The following is a 22529-nucleotide window of genomic DNA, read 5'->3' as shown; positions in this document are numbered from 1 at the left end:
TTTCCATTTCTGGTTTTCTGGCAATCAGTGCAGTGCAAATGCATCGACTTCCGATTTTGTGGAAGAGACTGTTAAATGACCAGTTTTATTTGTGAAAAATATACGTAAAATACTGCACTAAAATAACGTCAAATTTTCATAATGAACATGTTGCTCATATATCCAAATCAAATATTATTTTATTCCAAATTTATTTTAGGGTGCTAAAATAATTAACTTATTTCAATCGCAGAAGTTGTTCGTTTGGTTTGGGAAAATTTCAAAAACTTTCAAGAAACACTGAGAAGTAAATTGACCACCTAAGTTAGTGAATATTTAGTATGCCGAAAAAAGTACGCTGATTTTACAAAAACAACCATTACAACTGTATAAACCTCGATATACATGATATATTTGAAAATGCTGCAATTCACCGTCTTCTTCAAATGTTTAGACTAAAGTGAACGTGAATACAGAGATGTAACGTGTATTTAGATCGTAAGTACTGGCTCAGTGTATTTGTAAAAATCGCAGTAACTAAGTAAGCTTAAAATTATAAAATAAGGACAGGCATAATAATAAACATTTCAAACATGAATTGTTGTTTATTGTAAGAGAGAACTTCTCAGAAACAGGGGTCGAAATAAGCGATAGCCCGATAGCCATGGCTATTAGGTTTTCTGTCGGGCTATTGGGTTTTATCTCCATGTAGCCCGTCGGGCTACAGGGGTTTTCATGCGCACAGAAAAATGAAAACATGTGAAAGAGCTTTGAGCTCCAATATTTACGGCCTGTCCAGAAATTATGTAACATAAAATGCAATGTAACGACATTTGTTGAAGTGAAGTCACCGTAGCATTGTAACATAATTTAAAAATAGAAATAAAATACACTCCGCCGGCATAATTACACAGATTGCGATATTGTCTAGAACCACTGCTGCTAAGTTATTGCAGTGCTGAATGATGACACGTACATGAGTTGGAAATTTTCTAATTCTAGGGATCGGAAAGAAATGCTTTGTGGGTGGTGTGTAGAGATATGCCATCGGTGAAATACGACACAATGATCGGCCGTAGAAGGAAAAAAAATGACAAAAAGTTGCCCTTGAATTATGTTTTATAGTCATCATACTCCAGTAATTCAATAAATATCATAATATTTGGCCTAAACTTGAACTCATTTGCAATGAAATGTCATTTTTTATTGAGAAATGCATGGGTTCCACGTGGTGCCAATGGTGTTGAATTCTGCACTTTGCCGAAGTTACTGCATTTTGTGGAATTCGGCGAACTTTTATGGCGTAAAGCAACAGTTTTATAGTAAGTAAACTGCTTGGGAACTTTCTCAAAAAGCGAGATAGTTGGTTACAGTCGAGAATCGTGGCGTGAAAAGCGAGATCACATTTTTTGCCGGGCTTTAACTATTTATACCATGAATCTATTATACCGGTAACACATCATTGTAACCAAAATCACAAAATCTGATACCAATTAATTAAAACGGTACATTCAATACTTGACAGATTCGAGATTAAGAACCCTTCATTTTAGGATTTGAGCGCATATTTTTAACACTTTCAGGGGGTTCAGGGGTTCTGAGAACCCCTGGTTTTAAAACCTAGTGCTACCCCTGATTATGGGGGGGGGGGTAAGGGTTACTCACTAATAACTGAATATTTGAACAAACGATTGGTTTGAATTGTGCGAAAACAATGTCTTTTTCAGGGCTATTGAATTTCCTTCAGGGCTATCAGAAAAAATGGCTAGATAGCCCGGATGGCTATCAGGAAATGGTCCCTTATTTCTACCCCTGCAGAAACAATTTGACACCAAAACCAATCTTCTACTGTATTGCTACATTAAGTAGGTATGCTAGGTGAATTCAAATTTGCCATCAAACTGCATCATTTAACATATCAAATTAAAGCCCTTTAGTAAAGAAAGCCAAAACTGAAAACATTTTTGTCATAGCATAGTCCGTAACAAAGTTACATCTTGTCAAAGATTGACTATCATCAAAAAGATTCTGCTAGCAAAATTCCCCAAAACGGCATTTAGGGGTATATCCAGGCTGGACACATCACACTACCGTGTGATGTGTCCAGTTCGTAGCCGAACTTGCATATAAGATGGAGAGCTTAGCATAACGGCCTGCCTATTTACGCTTCCTGAAAACACTCTTGCACATAACATACAAAACCACAAATTCACTAACTTCAACTTGCACTACCGACACCATGAAAAATATTTTAATTATTACCGATCCTTCAGAATACTTGCAAATATTGGCAGTTTCATAAAATCCTGCTGCTGAAAATCGTAAATTCCACAATCTTCTGTCAGATCCAGGTCAGTAATCACAGGTGGGCGAATCTACCAGCGTGACAAGACCAGAGATAATAAAAAGGATGAGAGGCCACGCCCGTACAAATAGCTAGCCTGATTGGCAAGCGTAAATCGCTGGCCAGATCTTCTCACGGTCGTGTATGATGAGTAGAGACCATAGAGCCCTATATAGGGCTCTGTGGAAGAAACGTTCCTAATTTTGAAGCCATGGATAATATATTCATTTATACGAGAACCATATTTTTGTACCAATCACAGAACAGAATTTCACTTACTCACAGCTGTCAATCATTCTTGTGAAACGTAAGCTCCGCCTAGTATCAAGGTCTTCTTCTGCGCATTGGTTGTGCGCATTAACTAGCCTCCAGCACAAATCCTGTGCACACGATCAGGTTGGATGGGCGGTTTACGCCTGGTTTACACAACAGGAACTGCGATGCATCCTAAACTGGATCGTTTCCGTGTATTCGCATTGCATGGTGGGTAATCGCCTGCCAATTTATGTAGCTCCACGTTCACAACAGTTTAAAATCAACACAGGTAAATCCATATAAAAATTAACATGGACACAAAATTGACATAGCTTATGTAATTCAAATAATAAAATAATAAAATGTAATATTATCATGATAGATGCACGTTTTATTAAAACTTGACAAGATTATTAAGTCCAATAATTTGTTTGTGTTAGTTTGCACGAGTCACAAAATGGCGACCCATCACGCATTTTCTGCATGTGCCGACATTAGTAACTCATAGTGACTGTCCTCAAACTAAGCGCCAGTGTGTCTCAGGCCTGATAACGACCCCAGGTAATTTTATGCAGAAAGTTTTCTTGCGAACAGCTGCAGGTGACAATTAAACAATGAACACGGCTTGTTTATGTACATGCGTGGGGAGGCTTGTACGTCAGCTGGCGTGTTTTGGACATGTTCCGCGTAAAAAGTGTCGTTTTTCTTCATGAAAAATACCAGCGATGACCAGTTTTTTGTGGGCTATTTGATTTACAGGTATGTCGGTTCGTCATAGGGTAGAAATGATAGCTGTACAATTTGTATAACATACAGTTTAACATAGGCCTAAACATTTATGGGCACAAATCGACCTTCCGTATTATGCACAAGTATGTGGAAGTGGCAGGCATAATTTAGGGGTGTTTCTAGATCTTAGTCTCATGGCGATAGCAGCTTTTTTTAATGGAACTGCTATCAAAATCCTCTAAAATTCCATGTGCGACTTGATTATCACCATAAAAATCATATATTTGGGTCAAGTGAAGTATAGAAAACATATTTATGTAGGTTTCCTTCACCGACCTATTCTTGAAAAAAAATTCAAATTTCTATGTAAATATGCATTGTGTTTGAGCCCCGGTTTCAGCGAATTTCGCTGACTAGCAAATGTGTTAACTAAGGTTTGCCTGGGATACCTACATTAAAGGTCCGTAACCCGATCGACAGCATCATCCCCGATTTTTTCATTGTTGATGAGGTTTTGGTATCACATAATAGATACTATTTTTCTCATTACTATCCTGAAATTTGACGCTCCAAGTCGATGTATTTCGGAGAAATCATGAATCACAGCGGTTTTTACAGGTTACCAGTTTGTAAACAATGGTAAATACTTTGGATTTCTGGGAGGGAATTATGAACGAAATATCAGTCACCGCAACAGCTACTTTGGTTTCGCGTCATACACATTCTGTGAAAAAGCGAACCACACTAACTGCTGAGGAGACGGTGCGCCGTATTTAGTTATGAAAACGGCGACAGTTATCGTGGTGTGCTGAATAGCTCAATTGACTAGCGCGTTTGTTTTTACCCAAGAGGTACCCGGTTCAAAACCCGGTATCGGAAGGTTTTTTTTCCTCTCCATTTTACCCAAACTTTTTTTATATTCATTTGAAATGTACATATTGTAGGTATCACAGGGAAACCTCGGTTAACACATTTGTTAGTCAGTCAAAATGGCCTAAACCGGCAATACAAATTCTGTGCATGCCAAAATAAGTTACTAATACATTTGATTATAAGCGAAGTCACCTGTTGGTAAATTGATTTGAAATCCCCAAAGTTTGAACTATGGCCCTTTCTGGAATCACACCACCAGTAATGAATTGGCAAGCCGGTGACATGCCAACAGAGTTCAATAATTTTAGGCAATACTGTGAATTGATACTAGAAGGCCCCTTGAAAGATTCTGGTGGCAAGGAAAAGGTCACCTATGTTTTACTTTGGTTAGGACAGGAAGGTATTTCAATTTACAACTCATGGGATTTAACTACAGAACAGAAAAAGGTCCCCAAAACTGTTTTGGATAGATTTGTTTCACACTTTGAACCCAAAACAAACTTTAGGGTAAACAGGTATAACCTACAAAGGTATAGGCAGGAACAAAACGAAAGTACTGATGACTTTGTAACACGTTGCAAAATTCAGGCCAAGAAATGCAAATTCCCTGATGGTGAACTTGAGGAAAGATTGGTTGAGCAATTGATAATTGGTACCAAGCACAAAAAGGTGCAACAAACATTGTTGGGCAAAGATGAAAATTTAAAACTTGATGCAGCCTTAAATGAAGCCCGCACGTATGAGGCTACTCTAACTCATATGGATGAATTAAATGATAAGAAAAAATTGAATATGGATGCCTTTGGTAGATCAAGACCACAACAAAATAGAGGTCCAAAATGTGGAAAATGTGGATTAAACCACAAACCTGAAAACAGATGCCCAGCAAAGGGCACACAATGCAAAAATTGTGGAGGGTACAACCACTGGCAAAGGGTTTGTAAAAAACAAACTTCAAGTACAGGTTATAGGCCTAGTAGTTCTAGTACTGACAGGCCTACAAGTAAATCTGTTTGGAAAAACATGCAAAATAGAGGTAAAGGCCGACGCATGAATGCCAACCAGGCATATGTGGAGCCAGATCAGGATGATGATCAAGATTATGATGATGATCCTGATACTGATGAATCTCTACAATTTGAGGCCTTGAATGTACATGTTGATAACATGGTTACTGAAAATGATAATGAGGCATACGCAACCCTCAACATAGATTTAAATAGGCCTAATGGTACTATAAAGACAGCCACATTACATGTACGTGGCAAGGTAGATACTGGGGCGCAGGGCAACTTATTGCCATTACGAATATTTCGTAAAATGCACCCAGAGCTTTTGAATGAGAAAGGATACCCTGACCCCGGAAAGGTCAAACAGAAAACTAAGGACGAAGTTACGGCGTACAACAATACGCCTATACGTCAGTATGGTGTGCATAAGATGAAGTGCCGGTATGATGATAGAAGCATAATGGCAAACTTCTACATATCAGATGAGGAGGGACCAGCGCTACTTGGATACGGAATCTGTACAGCATTGGGCCTGGTCACTATCCACTGCAACCAACTGAGTATAAACGAGACTAAGAAGAATGCAGAATGCATACAGGGGATGGACGACTTGCAAAACAAATACCCTGACAGATTTGAGGGTATTGGGAAATTCGAGAAAGAGTACCATATCGTGGTCGACAGGAGTGTACCACCGGTAGTACACGCACCACGGAGGTGTCCCATCCACATCAAAGATGACATAAAGAAGGAAATAGACGACATGACAGAGCTTGGAGTCATCACTCCAGTCTCTGAACCAACGGATTGGGTCTCCAGTTTAGCCTACTCTCAAAAGGCTAATGGCAGATGGAGAATATGCCTAGATCCGAAAGACTTAAATAAAGCCATCAAAAGGAGCCACCATCATACCCCAACTCTGGAAGAGATCACCCACAAATTTGGCCACAGCACGATCTTTTCCAAATTGGATGCCCAACATGGATACTGGTCAGTGATGCTAGATGAGGAGTCAAGTTATTTGACTACCTTCAACAGCCCTTTTGGCAGGTATCGTTTTAATCGCCTTCCATTTGGACTCTGTGTCAGCCAAGACATATTCCAGCAAAGGATGGACCAGATCCTGGAACAGTGCCCAGGAACGGTGGGAATCGCAGATGACGTAGCAGTCTTTGGAAAGACTGAAGCTGAGCATGACAAGAACCTTCACAAATTGATGTCAGTTGCACGCAAACATGGACTGGTATTTAACAAAGAGAAATGTGAAATAAAGAAGAACAACATCACCTTCTTTGGAATGATCTTCAGTGATCGAGGAGTACAGCCAGACCCGAAGCGTGTGGAAGCCATACAAGCCATCCAGGCTCCAACAAATGTTAAGCAACTGCAACAATTCCTAGGGATTGCAACATATATGGCACCATTTATCCCTAACTTGTCACAATACACAGCCCCACTGAGAGACCTGCTCAAGAAGACCAGCACATTCCAGTGGACAGCTTCCCATCAGTCAGCATTCAAAACCATAAAGAAACTCATCTGTGCCGAGGTCACCCTTGCTTACTTTGACCCCAATAAGGACTCCATCATACAGGTGGATGCTTCACTACGAGGTGTCGGCGCAGCTCTGACCCAAGATGGAAAAGTCATTGCATTTTCATCAAGATCCTTGAAGGATGCAGAACAGAGATATGCCAATATCGAGAGAGAGCTGCTAGCTGTTGTGAATGCTTGCGAAAAATTTCACACATTCGTATACGGCAAGCCTTTCACAGTTGAATCTGATCATAAGCCGTTAGAAATGATACATTTGAAGAATCTAATGGCAGCACCCCCAAGACTCCAACGAATGCTTCTACGCATACAGGGATATGATTTGCTGATCAGATACAAGCCAGGCAAAGACATGCTGATAGCCGATGGTCTGTCAAGGCTCAATCCCATCAAGGAAGACACTGAAGAGCCTAATGAGATACAAGTCCATTTTGCACAGTTTTCTGACAGTAAGATCAGTACATTGCGCAAAGCAACAGCAGATGACCCAGAATTACTGGCATTGCAAGATACCATAGTCCGAGGATGGCCTACATGTACCAAACAACATGAAGTCTCTCCACACCTCCGGCCATACTGGTCATTTAGAGACGAGCTTTCTGTCGAGAATGGTCTTATAATAAAAGGCACCAGAATCATCATCCCAGAAAGATTACAGCCAGAATTTCTAGATAAAGTACACGAGGCCCATCAAGGAGTAACAAAATGCCAACTTCGGGCAAAGACGTGCATATTTTGGAGAAACATCAACAAGGACATTGAGGCACTTGTAGGAAAATGTCCAGTATGCCAAGAACATAACAGAGCACAACCCTCGGAATTACTACATCCGCATGAAGTCCCTTCAAGGCAATGGCAGGTAGTAGGGACAGACATATTCACCATCAATGGAAACGACTACCTCCTTGTAGCAGATTACTATTCGAAATTCCCCATTGTCAGGCACATTCCGAAAGGACAATCAACTAGCAACACTATCATCAAATTCCTAAAGCAGATTTTCTCCGAACATGGATGCCCCGAGAAAGTTATCAGCGATAATGGCCCACAGTATGCTAGCCATGAATTTGAAACATTCGCTCAGACATGGAACTTCGTACATACCACCTCCAGTCCAAGGTTTCCTCAATCTAATGGATTTATTGAGAGGCAAGTGCAGACAGTGAAAACAACCATCATTAAGGCTAGGAAGAGCAACACAGACATCAACAAAGCCTTATTATGTCTCCGTGTGACGCCTATTGACCACCACCTCCCCTCACCAGCAGAGCTGCTATACAGCCATCCGATCAGATCAGATCTACCAACAAAGATTCCTAAACACATGTGGAATCAGGACAACATACATGTAGCCGAGAGGCTACAACTCCGACAAGCCACACAAAAGATGTACCATGATAAGACAGCCCACAACCTACCAACGTTACAACCAGGTCAGAACGTACGTGTTCAAGACCAAGGAACACTGAAATGGATGACAGGTAAGGTACAAAACCAGAGAGCAGAACCTCGCTCCTACGATGTTCAGCTCCAAAATGGTAGTATGCTTCGCCGGAACAGGAAACATATTCGCACAACCGGAGAAGTTGACGAAAGCGATCCAACAACCATGGCAACTGAACTTAGGCCTACTCAACCTAACAATACTAACAGCAAACCTGTTGCCAGTGAACAAAACTATAAAACTAGATCAGGTCGTGAAATCCACAAACCCAAAAAGCTGAATCTTTAATTGAGTTGTGGAAATTGCTCATTTCTTAATTGTTTTGATGAAACATTAATTGTTATCTTCAAGCTTCATCAACGTGCCAGGCTAAACAAAATATTTTGAGTTTCAGTTATATTGAGGTTAAACAATTGTGTGATATCAAAAGAAATTATATGGCCCATTTCTTTTATCAGAAGAAGGGGGATGTAATAATATTAGATGAACTCATATTATAAACTCCCTATGAACTCTATACCTTATTAACATATGATACCACTAGCTAGCCCAGTGCTAACACCCACTCACTCTAGCACTCACTTGCTACATTGAGCTTGACCATGATGCATACCATGGAATAAACCAGATACCTATATTATGTATGAATACATATCTATGTGTGTTGTGTCACTTTCTTGACTACAAGATATTTCACACTTGACCCAAATATATGATTTTTTTTGGTGATGAGAGACTCGCACATGGAATTTCAGAGAGATTTTGATAGCAGTTCCATTAAAAAAGGTGCTATCGTCATGAGACTAAGATCTAGAAACACCCCGTAATGCTGTTTTGGGGAATTTTGCTAGGAGAATCTTTTTGATGAAAGTCAATCTTTGACAAGATGTAACTTTGCTACGGAAAGTGCTATGACAAAAAGGTTTTCAGTGTTGGCTTTCTTTACTCAAGGGCTTTAATTTGATATATAAAATGATGCAGTTTGATGGCAAATTTGAATTCACCTGGCATACTATATCATATTGCAAGGGGAAATATATTTTGTTTCCTTTTTTCTGAAACGTGCGAAAAAAAAAAATTTTCCGTTCAATACGGGCGGGCATTGTACAGCATGTCAGCATTCGTCATTGCCTGCCCAGAATGCAATTCACGATACCAAGGTATTGGATTGCAAATTTGGCTATTTATTCACATTTACGCTGAAAATGCTCTCGTTTTTCAGAAAGCAGCATAAAGGAGGCGATATTTGATATTATTATGTAATTTTAAAGACAATCCATATCCAAAACCAATAGGGTTACCCCCTTTAAGTGAAGTTATGACCAGAAATTACTGTCGGAATATTGGGCCAAGCATTTTCTCTGTGATAAGACTTACCATAGCAGGAGTGCATGGGGGACTTGATAATTTTTGTGCCCCCTGACCCCTGTCAATTTTTTGTTTTCATTGTAATTTAATCTTAATTTTTGTTGAATACGCGAAGCCTGTAATCCAATCAAAAGAAATTGATTGCCTGACCGCGCACTAATTGCGAGGTCATTAATAACTCACAATGACTCCGGACGAGCAACAATGACTTCTGCGCGCGTGCGTGTATAACGCACACGCCTACGCGCTCGCGCTCTGTGATTGGTAGCTCTTGTTGTCGGCGCGAATGTTATATTCGCCTGGTTGATTTTTTTGTAGGGTATAGGTTATAACAATGATTAAAACTGGTTATATTTAACAGCGTTTTATGGCATAAAATAACATAAAATGCTATTTTGATTTGTTCAAAATATTAGATACGACGGTAATGAATGACAATAATAACTTTGCACCATCTATTTTGAGGTCATTGTGTGAAATTGCCGGGTTTTGTTTTGGGCCTCGGTATATTTCCTCGGGAGCTCCCGCTCCCTCGGAAAAATACCTCAGCCCAAAACAAAACCCTCCGATTTCACACAATGACCTCAAAATAGATGGTGCAAAGTTATTATTTAGAGGTTAATGACTGCGCATCGGTTATTTGGAGGGCATTGTGAAAAATCTAAATATTTTGCCTTTGGAACCGAGGAATATCCCGAGGGGCCATTCCGAGGTCCAAAGCAAAATGTTTAGATTTTTCACAATGCCCGATATATATACCGATGCAAAGTTATTAACCTCATTCATAACCGTCACTTTAATCTCTTCACCTTACAAAATAACACAAAATTTTGCTCAAAAGTTTATAAAATAGATGATTTTACATCTTCCCTTGCCAAAAATCGATCAGGCTAAAACAGAACGACCAATAACAAAAGTGCGTATCACAATCTGTGCAAATATGGTAGCGCCGCAATCCAAATCGGCAGCCAGCGCTTGGCGCAGTTTGTTGGACGCACAATACCGCGCACGCAGAAGTCAATTGTGTGCGACATTGGAACAACTACTCATTTTGCGGTCAATTGTGAGATATTAATGGCCTCGATTTGCGTTCGCGTTGTCGCAAATAATAAAATATGATTGGATCGCACGCATCGCGTTTATTAATGAGGTTATGAATGTCTAATTATGTATCATTTTTAACACATCTGTGAAATTTTGTATGAAAATTCAAATTTTAAGGTGGTAAAAATGTGGTCAAATTTTGCATTTTTCGGCCATTTTGGGCCCATTTTAGGCAAAACAATGATTTTTCCCAAGCGATAACAAAAAGTGCTTTCTCCCAGCAAATAAGTAAACTGGAATTGTTATGTGAAAAGGATGAAAGTTTTTGTCAAACCATGTTTCCCTTTTGTCAGAAGATGAATTTTGGGTTAAAATAGCCCCTTTTTGACCCCTTTTTTGACCAAAACATTGATTTTCACCAAGGCATATATCTCACAGAAAAAAAAAAATAGGTATGAGAGGCAAGTTTAGTAGTTAACACATTTGCTAGTCAGCCAAATTCGCCAAGACCGGGGCCCAAACACAATACATATTTACATAGAAATTTAAAAGAACAGATTGGACAGGCTGGTCAAGGAAACCTACATAAATATGTTTTCTATACTTCACTTGACCCAAATATATGATTTTTTATGGTGATAAGACAATCGCACATGGAATTTTAGAGGGATTTTGAAAGCAGTTCCATTAAAAAAAGCTGCTATCATCATGGGACTAAAATCTAGAAACACCACCAAATGCTGTTTTAGGAATTTTGCTAGCAGAAACTTTTTGATGAAAGTCAATCTTTGACAAGATGTAACTTTGCTACCGAAAGTGCTATGACAAGGTTTTCAGTTTTGGCTTTCTTTACTCAAGGGCTTTAATTTGATATATAAAATGATGCAGTTTGATGGCAAATTTGAATTCACCTAGCATACCTAGAGTGTGAGCCGTCAGCCATGACACTCGTATTCTATCCCTGTATAAAAAGTTAAGTCACTTCGCCGGCAGTTTGATTGACGGTTGCTAGGCCGGTTGCTATGCATTTCAGTGCGCAGCCTAAAACTTACTTGCTTGTGAACGGCTATGATGCGCGTCACTGCTTTATCGGTCAAAAGGACTTAGCCTGTATTTGATTGACAGTTGCTAGGGCATTTCAGTGCGCAAATAGTCTTAGTTCCAGATCTGCAAGTACATGTACAGGTACAATTGTAACGCAATTAGTTATGTTAGTTGAGATAATTATTAGACCCATATTTTACTTGTTTTATTGAATTTTGAGCTAATTTTATGTATGAAATGTACACATTTAGACCAATACAGTACAAACAACACTCCGTCTTGATCAAGTTTAACATCGTCAGGCTAAAATCTCCTCAATCTTGAACGACTGTCGAGGAAGTCTATTTCGAGCTTTTTTTCCAAGATGGCGCACATCGACTGTAAATTATTTGGACCCTTTCCAGCAAAAAAATACAGCTTATTTAGCCAAAGTTGACATAGGGGCATCGGTTATAATATTTTCCTAGCATATTGAGCTAACTCCTCAGCTTCTTGGTTTTTCACAACATGTTAGGAATGGAAAGAAACGATCCATTGTTCGCCATTTAATAATTTTTGAAATGATGGCATAAACATGCATCACCTCTTCCACAGGTCAACCTCCTACACAGCGCATACCTTCACATGCATGAATGCGCATTGAAGTGTGTGACTGACTTCATTTGGGCAAACGTGTGGCTTATCCTATAGTATATTATTACTCGAGAATCCTTGGTGTGAGGTTAGATAGGTAATTTCTTTGATTGAAGCAGACTCTGCTTCAAGCAGTATATTATTTGTAGAATTCCTTCTTTCTCACCCCCATACACTGCTTAGCATGTGCAGATATACATGTAGGTAGTGAACGGTGTCTTGTGGTTCGGAAAGTCATGTAAAGCTGTTGGTCCCGTGTACAGAAGAGTAATCCCTGTGCACGTTTAAGGGGGTACTACACCCCTCGATAAATTTTTGTCTATTTTTTTATTTTTCTCAAAAACTAATAACACAGTGGTAACAAAACTTATGTATATTATAGGGGCAAGGAATCCAATTATTACACTGGAATTTCAGTGACCCAAGACAAGCGGTTCGTTATTTATGATAAGAAATAAGGTACCGCTAGGATGTACCTCATTTCCGACCATATATACTGAACCGCTTGTCTTGAGTCACTGAAATTTCGTGTAGTAATTTGGTTCCTTGCCCCAATAATATACACAACTTTTGTTACCAGTGTGTTATTATTTTTTGAGAAAAATGCAAAAATAGTCACAAATTTACCACAAGGGTGTAGTACCCCCTTAAGTGTCAGAACTATTCGAAAAGAGAAGGGGGATCATCCCCGGTTCTGATCTCGCAATCACTTCCTCTAAGTTCCAGTTGACCTTGCCCTTACGTCCTAACTGTTGGATCCTAGGGGGGTGTCGAGAAATAAATTTTGCTGGTAGTGGTATGGCCTGATTTACCTTTTGCTGGCACCTGGGCATGGCAACATGATTGTCACCCCTGGCTCATCGGATTGAAGACATTTCACATTTCATGTGAAATGGCCCACTTCAATGGCTGCCATTGAGGTGTAGGAATGTGTGGAATCAGATTTGTCTATAACATATTTAAATTTAAATATCTGGGTGTTTGGCTTGACCCATCACTTGGAGTATAAATATTGACAAAGTGGTCTTAAAAGTCTTCTTATTTGTCTTCTAAGAAGGGTATGGTACGTAATGTATTGCCAATAAAAACTCTTGTCATGTTGTACAAATCTTTAATTATTCCACACTTTGATTATTGTGATGTAGTATGGGGTAATGCCAACAATACTCTAGTTGTCTAAATTGAAAATACTTCAAAATACTGCTGGTAAAGTCATTCTCGGTTTCCCACATCGTTTTCCAACTGATGTTTTATTAAGAAGACTGAGATGGGAAAACTTTTGATCGTCGTTTGAAACACCTTAATATTATGGTCTACAAAAGTCTTACTGGCTGTCTACCCTTAAATCTGTGCAATATTTTTAATACTGTTTCTGACATTCATAGTTACTGGACAAGAGCTGGTTCTCAGGGAAATTTGGTTTTATCTCTCTGTCACAAAACATCTGGGGCTTTAGCATTCAACAACCTTCCAACTGCTGCAAAAGCTCCACTTCCAGGTTTACATATATCAACATCAGCCATATTAGTCATGTAATAAAGCCAAAAAAACATTTTTAAGAGTGTCTCTTGTGCATAAAAGTATAGGAAACTCAAAACTTTAAAGCATATTTTCTGGAAGAAGGAAGCACTTTTTATTAAAAGTGTAGAACAAGCCAGGAGCTTTGAAATGTTCTTTTTACCCTCTGAAATGGCCTTTCCTGTGGTGCTAAATGTGTAGAAACCATCTGATAAGCAGGGCATATAAAAACAAACAAACAAACATACAAGTCTATAGTGCACGTTATTTGTTTTTTCTCTTTTATTTCAATTACTTTTTACTAAATTTATATGTAATTTCCCCTCTTAAATGCTGTTTCTTGTAGTATAATTTGTGTAGAAACCCTCTGGCTTCAGGATACCTGTATGGTCATTTGTGTTGAATACCTGGGAATGGTATAACAGATCTAGACAAAAATAGCAACAAAACCTTGATTGTGCCTACAATTAGGTGTTAGTAATATTAACCTGTGTATATTTGTATTTCTTATTTCCTATTCAGTTTCAAGTGACTCAAGATTGTTGTGCTGAAAAACTCCCAATGTAACCAATGTGTACATTGTACTAGACTACCCAGCCAAAGCAAATGAAATCATGTAGACCAAGAGTTTAAGGTAAGTGCAGTGACAGGAGTCATGTACAGTGGTGGGGGTGGGGGGGGCATGGGGAAGCAAAGTGAATTTCAGGGGGGGGGGGGGAAATCCCGGGGAAAAATCCAAAGTCAACACCTTTTGCTCAAAATTGTCGCAATAAGTGGAAATTTCATAATTTTGGGTTTTTACTGGGGGCAATCCCCCATGCCCTGTGGCTCTGCCACTGGTCATGTATTTTGGATGCCAAGAGGGGTAGCGCTAGAACCAAACACTCCAGTGTCCGCAGGGACCCCCAAACTTGCAGAAAATTAAAAAGTAGAGGGTCCAGAGTAGAGTTTAGTGAGTCCGGGTAGCACAAATGCAGCATAAATAGTATGTCTGCAATAGGGCTAGATTGAAAAACTGGGGGTCTGCAGGGACCCCTGAACTTGCAGAAAATTTAAAAACAGGGGGTCCGAACTCTATTTTGGTGGGTCCGGGACCCCAAAAAGCAACCTAGCGCTACCCCTGGATGCCAACATATTAACATTGTACAAACCTTGCCAATGGTATAAATGAAATCAGGTAGGAAGGTTTGGCAAGTCTACTACTATCCACACACCCTTTATGGAAGACTTGAGCTTAATCTTTCACACACAGAGTATGTATTTCATACCCGGGGGTACTCAGTCAGTACAAATGACCATACGGGGACGTGCCGCAAACATGGGTAGCATTATTTTTCAGCCTTCTGGTATATCAATGACCCCTTTTTCAAAGCCTATTTTGGTATATGAATGGGTCCTTTTTTCAAAATTTTCTCAATTTTTTCGAAAAACAGCCCATTTTTTCCATAATCTAGCAAAAATTTTCTAAATTTTCCCAAAATTTTGGGAAAATTTGTAAAAACTAAGACAATTTTGGTTAAATTCGGCGAAAATTTTGACTTTTGGTATATCAATGGGTCCAAATTTCTTGAAAAATTGGTATATTTATGGGTCCACTTCCAAAATCTCAGCGGCACGTCCCTACCAAAACCAAACTTGAGTACCCCGGGATTTCATATTGAGTTGCCTGAATGGCTCCATTTGAGGTCTGCACATCCTCTGTGTAAGATTAAGGTTGTGTTTTAAATGGATTAGTCCAATTTGTGTACATAGGACAGGAGTATATGACCCTGTGGTTCAGTGTGCATGCGTGTGTGCCTGCAAATGAGGACATATTAAGATTTTTTACATCCTGCAGTAGGTTGCAATTGCATGCCAAATGCATTTTAGAGATAAGTCCGCTATTGTGGTTTATCCAGTAAGAGAGAACAAAATACTAATAGGGTAAGAGTTAGGGTTAGGGATAGGATTTAGGGTTAGGGTTAGGATAAAGGTTAGGGTTAGGATTAGAATTAGGATTTATTTGGTGTTCTCTTATACACGAAGGATACACCGCTATTGTGCATTAAAAATACCAACCATAGTGGGTAGGCAAATTTTGTACTGTGTATTATACACGCTACAAAATCTGCCATTTCATTGTTTCAGACGCTCTCATTTTGATAGCAATACATAAGGTCCATAAGTGTATGGTGGGAGGGGTGCGTTTGTAAAAGTGTTTTACGCACATCCCACCCCCACACACATACCTGTAAAAACCAAGAGGACACAGGATTTTCCAACTGACAACTTTTAACTTGGGCCTACATGTATCTATCTACAGCCTGTCTCAAAAAAAATTGTGCAAGTAAAAAGCGCCCTCTGTGGCAATTAGAAAATACTTTTGTGACATTATGCTTATATCAACGTCAAGGACGCAGTCTTATCTCTCAAATGCCGTTTGTTCTGTTCAATTTACTTGTTGCAATCTCGAGATATATTTATTTAACAACGAAAGGGTACAATCACAATTGTGCCACTTTTACTAGGGAAGAGAGCTGTACATGTAAAATCAATGATATAGCTCTAATGCACTCTCCCTTTGGGGCTCGTGCATTAGACGCATTATTCGCATCAACATCAGCGCGCGTGCATTATTTTGTCTAATTTCTCTCCCAACAAGTAATATAAACGTATAAGGTCCGTATGCATGAAAGAGTTAGACCGGGTCTAAAGTTAGACCGGGTCTAATTTGCATGTTTACTTGTTCGTATATAACTATGTGTAATACACAATATACATTGTGTATTGATGATTTGCTCAAAATCCTTTACACTTTTGTGGATGGGATCCTGCATATTTGCATGTTTTAAAAGCGGTCGATAGTATAAAGCACATGCTAACTATCGAGTTTTTACGGTATATGCAGGTAACCAAAGACATCTTGTGTGTCCTTTGTCTGGTTATGGTGATGGAGCCTCACAATGCATCTTCTTCACCAACCCTGCTGAAAGACATAACACATTGTTACATCTACTTCTTTCTTTTTTGTTGTATTTATTTGTGCTATTTATTTACATTTCAGGATGTTTAATGTAAGGACAACTTCCTGGTCTTGGATAGGAACCAGTCATGGCTGACTACGACGGCAGAATTCCACACCTTCTTGAAGACAGACCCAGCTTTGAAGATCAACATGCTGATGCATTTAACAAGGAAATTGGACACCATGTTACAAGTAGATGTGAGAGTAACACTGGTAGTAATTCACATGAGGGAATAGTGCATGAGAGCACTGATGAAACTATAGAGATAAGGTTTGAGGGTAGTGGTGGTAACTATGAGGTAGGTGGAAGCATTAGAGAGGAGAGTAGTATGGATATTGAGGCAAGATTCAAGGAGGAGGTGATGCAGAGTGGTGCGTTGGTAGATGCTGGTGATTTGGTGGTGGAAGATGCAGATGATCAGCAACAGGTGGTATCAGGTGGAGAGATGGCTGGTAACCTTCAGCCTCAATCTACAGATGATCACGGTCAACCCTCTCACGTTTTGGTGCACCCTGGTGAACAGGAAGCGTATATTTTCACATGCCCATTTTGCTTTGAGAGATACAAAGATGCTGAGGACCTTAAAATCCATCTTCCAACACATATGGGGATGAAAATGACAGGAGCTGAAAGTAAAGAGAAAAGCAAAGAAGACCACCAATGCGGGGAGTGTGAAAAAGCTTTTGATAGCTATGAGCTTCTACGCACACACTTACAAGTGCATAAAAATAAAACTGAAGAATATAAACTTTTCAAATGTGACATCTGCGGGAAGCAATTCCGTACACGATACGGACTAAGCAATCATGCAAATGTGCATAAATTGGACGAGTATCGGTGCAATAAATGTAAGCAGTATTTCATGGATGAAGAAAGCTTGGTGACTCATTCCTTAGAACATACCAAAGTGAAACAAGAACAAGTAGAAGACAGTCATGTAGACACTATGGAGAGTGTGGACAGACTTGATGCGATGAAATTAGATCAAGTTGTCCATGAGAGTGCAAACTTACCGGATGTAGACAATAAAGATAACAATAATAAGAACCAACGTGGTGGCACCGCAAAACAGGTGGATGAAGTATCCCAGAATGACGTAGACTTGAAGACTTACAAGTACAAGTGTCAATTTTGTGGCAAACTCTTCAAAAAAAAGTTTTGCATACTATACATCTCAGAACGCATACAGGAGAGAAACCGTATGCCTGTAAGTACTGTCCTAAAGCGTTTGCACGTAAATACGTGCTTACATATCACGAGAGAATTCATAGCGGCGAAAAACCTCATCATTGTACTCAATGTGATAAATCCTTTACAACGCCAGCCAGTTTGCATGCACACAATAGGGTCCACACGGGACAAAAACCGTACTGCTGCTTGCATTGCGGTCGTAAGTTCGCTTTACGAAGCAGCCTGAGGGTACATCAGTCTATTCATATGGATACAAAGGATTTTGAGTGTGAACAGTGTTCAAAATCATTCACTTTGAAGAAGTATCTAAATCGTCATGTGAAGAAATGTCGTGTGGTCACAAAACACGAGCACGAGTGCAGTCGGTGCAATGAGACTTTCCCGACTAAGACAAGATTGGCATCACATGAGCTTATGTGTATGGATAAGAATAAAACAGTTAAAGAAGAGAAAAAACCTGAAATGGCAAAGGGAAATTATTCTCTCCATTCTTCAAGTAGTTCAAATGATGACAATTTTAATAACGGCAACAAACAGTCCTCTAGTGGTAAACAAGATCTGCAGTGCAAGTTTTGTCCAAAATATTTCACTAAACCATGTTTGTTGAAACGACATGAACGCATCCACACGGGAGAGAAACCATTCGCATGTAATTACTGCCCACAACGGTTTGCAAGAAAAGAGAGCGCCCAGCAGCATGAAAGAATTCACACTGGTGAGACGCCATATTCTTGTGAGTACTGCGAAAGAAGCTACAGAAGTGCGACAAGCTTGAGGGACCACCAGAAGGCGCACCTCAAATGCTCTGTATGTCACAAGAAATTCAAAAATGTAGAAGCAGTTGAAACGCATGAAAACACACATAAATTGGCTTATACTTGCATCAAATGCGACCAACGTTTCCGCTCCAAAAGGCTCCTTGATTCGCATGCTAGGACTCATGAAGACAATACGATAACGATATATAAATGTGAAATTTGTAAAGAAGTCTTTGGTACGAGAGCATCGTTAACAATGCATAAAATGACTAATCATGAGTCTGAAGAACAAAGCGTAGCAAGTGGTATACATGATACCCCTGTTGTGAAAACGGAATTCTCTGCGGATGAGGAACAAAGTGAAGAAAGATCAGATGATGATCATCAGAGGGCACACAGAGAAGATCAAGATTCAACAGATTTTTACCAGTGTGGTTACTGCGGCAAACGAGAGACCTCCCTTTTCCGCTTGGAATCGCATGAACGATCCCACACGGAAGAACGCCCCCACTCTTGTACAAAATGCTCCAAAGGTTTTGTTCGAGAAGATGTCATGAAATTACACGAAAGTGACTGCACTTTTGTTGGAAGACTTCCCTGCGATTTGTGCGACAGGACTTTTCATAGTGAATTCACCTTAAAATTGCATCAAAAAAGTCACACAAAGAAGGGTTCTCTTAATTGTAAGTACTGTGAACAAGTATGTGATACTATGGAGCAACTGCACTACCACGAAACGGATCATATACGAGTAAAAGGCATTAAGAAATCTCATAAATTTAAATGTGGATTCTGTGGCAAAACGTTTCAAAAAGATTGCCGTCGAATCGTTCATGAACGAAGCCATACAGGAGAGAAACCTTATGTGTGTACCTTGTGCCCAAAACGTTTTGCGAGAAAAGACAGTTTGAAAGTCCATATATGGACACATAGCAATTCGAAGCCGTTCTCTTGCCAAGTTTGTGGCAGGACTTTTAAACTGAAATCAAATTTGAATGCGCATTTGAAGAATATGCATGACGTGGATGAAGAGTTTGTGTGCCAAGAATGCGGAAAGTCATTCAGGAGCGAGAAGTCCTTACGCCAACATGATATTTTACACAGCTCTAGCGTGGTGGTTTGCAGCGGCAAGTTGAAAGTTTTTGTGTGCCAGTATTGCGAGGAGAGTTTTAGGAGGTTGAAAGCATTTGCAAAGCATTTAAAACAAGAACATGAGGAAGAACATGATGGTATCAGTATCAAGTATGAAGAGGATGAGGTTGGAGAGGAGGAGGATGATGATGATGTCACTAATGATGATGATGAAGACGCTGATTATGTCCCTGAAGAGGATGTAGACAGTCAAGACAGCAATAGATTAAAGAAGAAAACACTTTACCCGTGTAGTGTATGTGAGAAGAAAGAGACATCAATCTATCGCTTGGAAACTCACGAACAAACACACAGTGATGAACGCCCTCATACATGCCAGATATGTTCTACAGGTTTCATACGAGAGGAGGCACTAAAATTACATGTGAACGCTTGCATTTCTAGGAAACGGATTGAGTGTGAGATCTGTCAGAAAATCTTCAAGAATCAGTCGGCGTATAAGATGCATCAAAAGACCCACGAGAAGAAAGAGCATCTGTGTTCTGTATGTGGAATTGTCGCATCTAGCAGTATGGAATTGAGGGAACACAGGAAGACACACACGGCAGATGTATTGCGGAATTACTACTGCACTGAATGCCCCAAATCATTCACTCATAAGAATTCTCTCGCAAATCACATTGACACGTGTCATCGAGATCCGCGTAGACCCAAATGCGAGCACTGTGGAGAGACATTCGTCAACGAAGGTTGGCTACAGCAGCACATGTACAAGAGTCACTACGAGGTGCTTGTCGTTGAGCAACAGATGAAATCACAAAATCAGTCAAACCTATCGACAGTTAACGCTGGAGTACATCCGAGCGAAGTGTCAACAATTAATACTGATATTCACCAGAGCCATGTTTCAACGATTAATACTGGAATTCAGCAGAGCCATGTTTCAACGATTGACGATGGTGACCATCAGAGCCATCAACCTGAACCTGCCAAAACAACAGGTGGATTTGAAAATCTTCATCTGCAGTCGACTATGGACTGCATTGAGACACTAGCTGCGTTTAGTTCATTACAAGGGGATGCATTGGCTCAAGTTGCTAATAAATCTGACCTCCATCAAAACCAGCACTGTGCAGATATGTTACAAGTAGACTTTGTGAATCAGTCAAAGGAGTTGTGTGGTGGTGGTGATTTCATTGGGAGTAGCAACAGAGAAAGTGAAAGTACATGTATGGAAGATTTAAATTTACATATAGGAGGATTGGCACCTGATGGGCGGGGTGATGCATCTGGTGTAGTCCATGAAACAGCACCGGCTGAATTGGAAGAAGGTGAAAAACAAAATGCATCAAGTGAAATTGATGCACCTGTGAAAGAGATGAGGAAATATCCTTGTAAACTATGTTCAAGACGTTTCAGAAAGAAAAGTGAATTACGAAACCACACTCGTACGCACACAGGTGAGAAACCTTTCCTATGTAATCAATGCGGAAAACGGTTCAAAGTCGTATCGGGGTTAAAAGCGCATGAAGACCGCCACCTAGGAGTAAAGAGATACAAATGTACAGAATGCGGAAAAGAGTATGCAAATCCAAGTGGTTTGCGAGAACATATGGATGCACATAAGGGGATTAAGAGATACCAGTGCACGGAATGTCCTAAGTCATTTAGACAACGTCAGTCTTTGAAGGAACATCTTGATGTACACCGGGGATTCAGGCAGTATCAATGTGATACTTGTCCAAGGTCTTTCAGTCAGAGAAGGTCTTGGAGAATGCATATGAGAAGTCATGGTAAAGTTGTTTGAGTTAAATACATATCACAAAAATAACTCCCCTTTTTCAGATTACCACAACTCATAATATGAGCAGCATCATTTCAATATCTTCACTGCAGAAAGCAGAATCTTGGTCAACTATCTAGTTACCACGATAGGAATTGGTTTATTCTGTGTGGTACGTAGTAACTGGATAGTTGTCCAAGATTCTGCTTTCTGTACCTTGCCTGGCAGAAAGCAGAATCTTGTTCAACTATCCAGTTACTACAATAGGAATTGCTTTATTCTGTGTGGTAGTAACTGGATAGTTGTCCAAGATTCTGCTTTCTGTACCTTGCCTGGCAGAAAGCAGAATCTTGGACAACTATCCAGTAACCACAATAGGAATTGCTTTATTCTGTGTGATACACATGTAGTTATTGGATAGTTGTCCAAAATTTTGCTCGCTGCATCTTCACATAAGGAGGAATGGCACCTGATGGTATATGACTGTATATGTGACACGATCTGGTCCATGGGGGCCAAAAGCGGCAAATTTAAAATTGAGATATAAATGGCAAAAATACATGTATGGAGTAAATAACAATAAAATACATAAGAAAATACACATCACAAAACCTCATAACTTCAGAACCAAGTATGCTAGAACTTTGGTGCTTTCAGAATATAATAGCCTAATGTTACTACAAGGTAATGATTATAGTAACTCAATTTTCAAAAATGCCTCCTTTGGCCCCCATGGAGCAGATCGTGTCACATATGAGTTTTATTGCCAGTTTTGCCATTTTGCCAGTTCAAACCAGGCAAAACCACTTTGCCAGCAAAAACCGAACCCTGTTTGTAATCTGATCCAAGGAGGCCAATCACAGTCGTAAAATTTGAAATTCAGATAGAGACAAAAAGTTAAACAG

At 39.7% G+C, this 22529-nt stretch overlaps 1 protein-coding gene across 1 annotated transcript; it reads left to right on the top strand.

Annotated features, from left to right (window-relative positions):
• Positions 1 to 396: 396 nt before the first annotated feature.
• On the top strand, positions 397 to 21648 carry LOC140156564 (uncharacterized). Its single transcript, XM_072179504.1, has 4 exons — positions 397 to 477; positions 14318 to 14429; positions 16839 to 18007; positions 18061 to 21648. The coding sequence occupies exons 3-4, from the start codon at positions 16886 to 16888 to the stop codon at positions 21646 to 21648; spliced, it is 4710 nt and encodes a 1569-aa protein (XP_072035605.1). The 5' UTR covers positions 397 to 477; positions 14318 to 14429; positions 16839 to 16885.
• The last annotated feature ends 881 nt before the right edge of the window (positions 21649 to 22529 follow it).

Source organism: Amphiura filiformis, chromosome 7 (genome assembly GCF_039555335.1).
Source record: "Amphiura filiformis chromosome 7, Afil_fr2py, whole genome shotgun sequence".
NCBI classification, from domain to species: domain Eukaryota; kingdom Metazoa; phylum Echinodermata; class Ophiuroidea; order Amphilepidida; family Amphiuridae; genus Amphiura; species Amphiura filiformis.
This window is presented reverse-complemented; position numbering and strand designations above follow the sequence as displayed.

Bases quoted from the DNA above. Each gene is read 5' to 3' on its own strand.
- LOC140156564 (XM_072179504.1), top strand. From the start codon at position 16,886: ATGGCTGACTACGACGGCAGAATTCCACACCTTCTTGAAGACAGACCC. The intron at 18,008-18,060 runs GTAAGTACTGTC...ACATATCACGAG, and splicing joins AGGAGAGAAACCGTATGCCT to AGAATTCATAGCGGCGAAAA.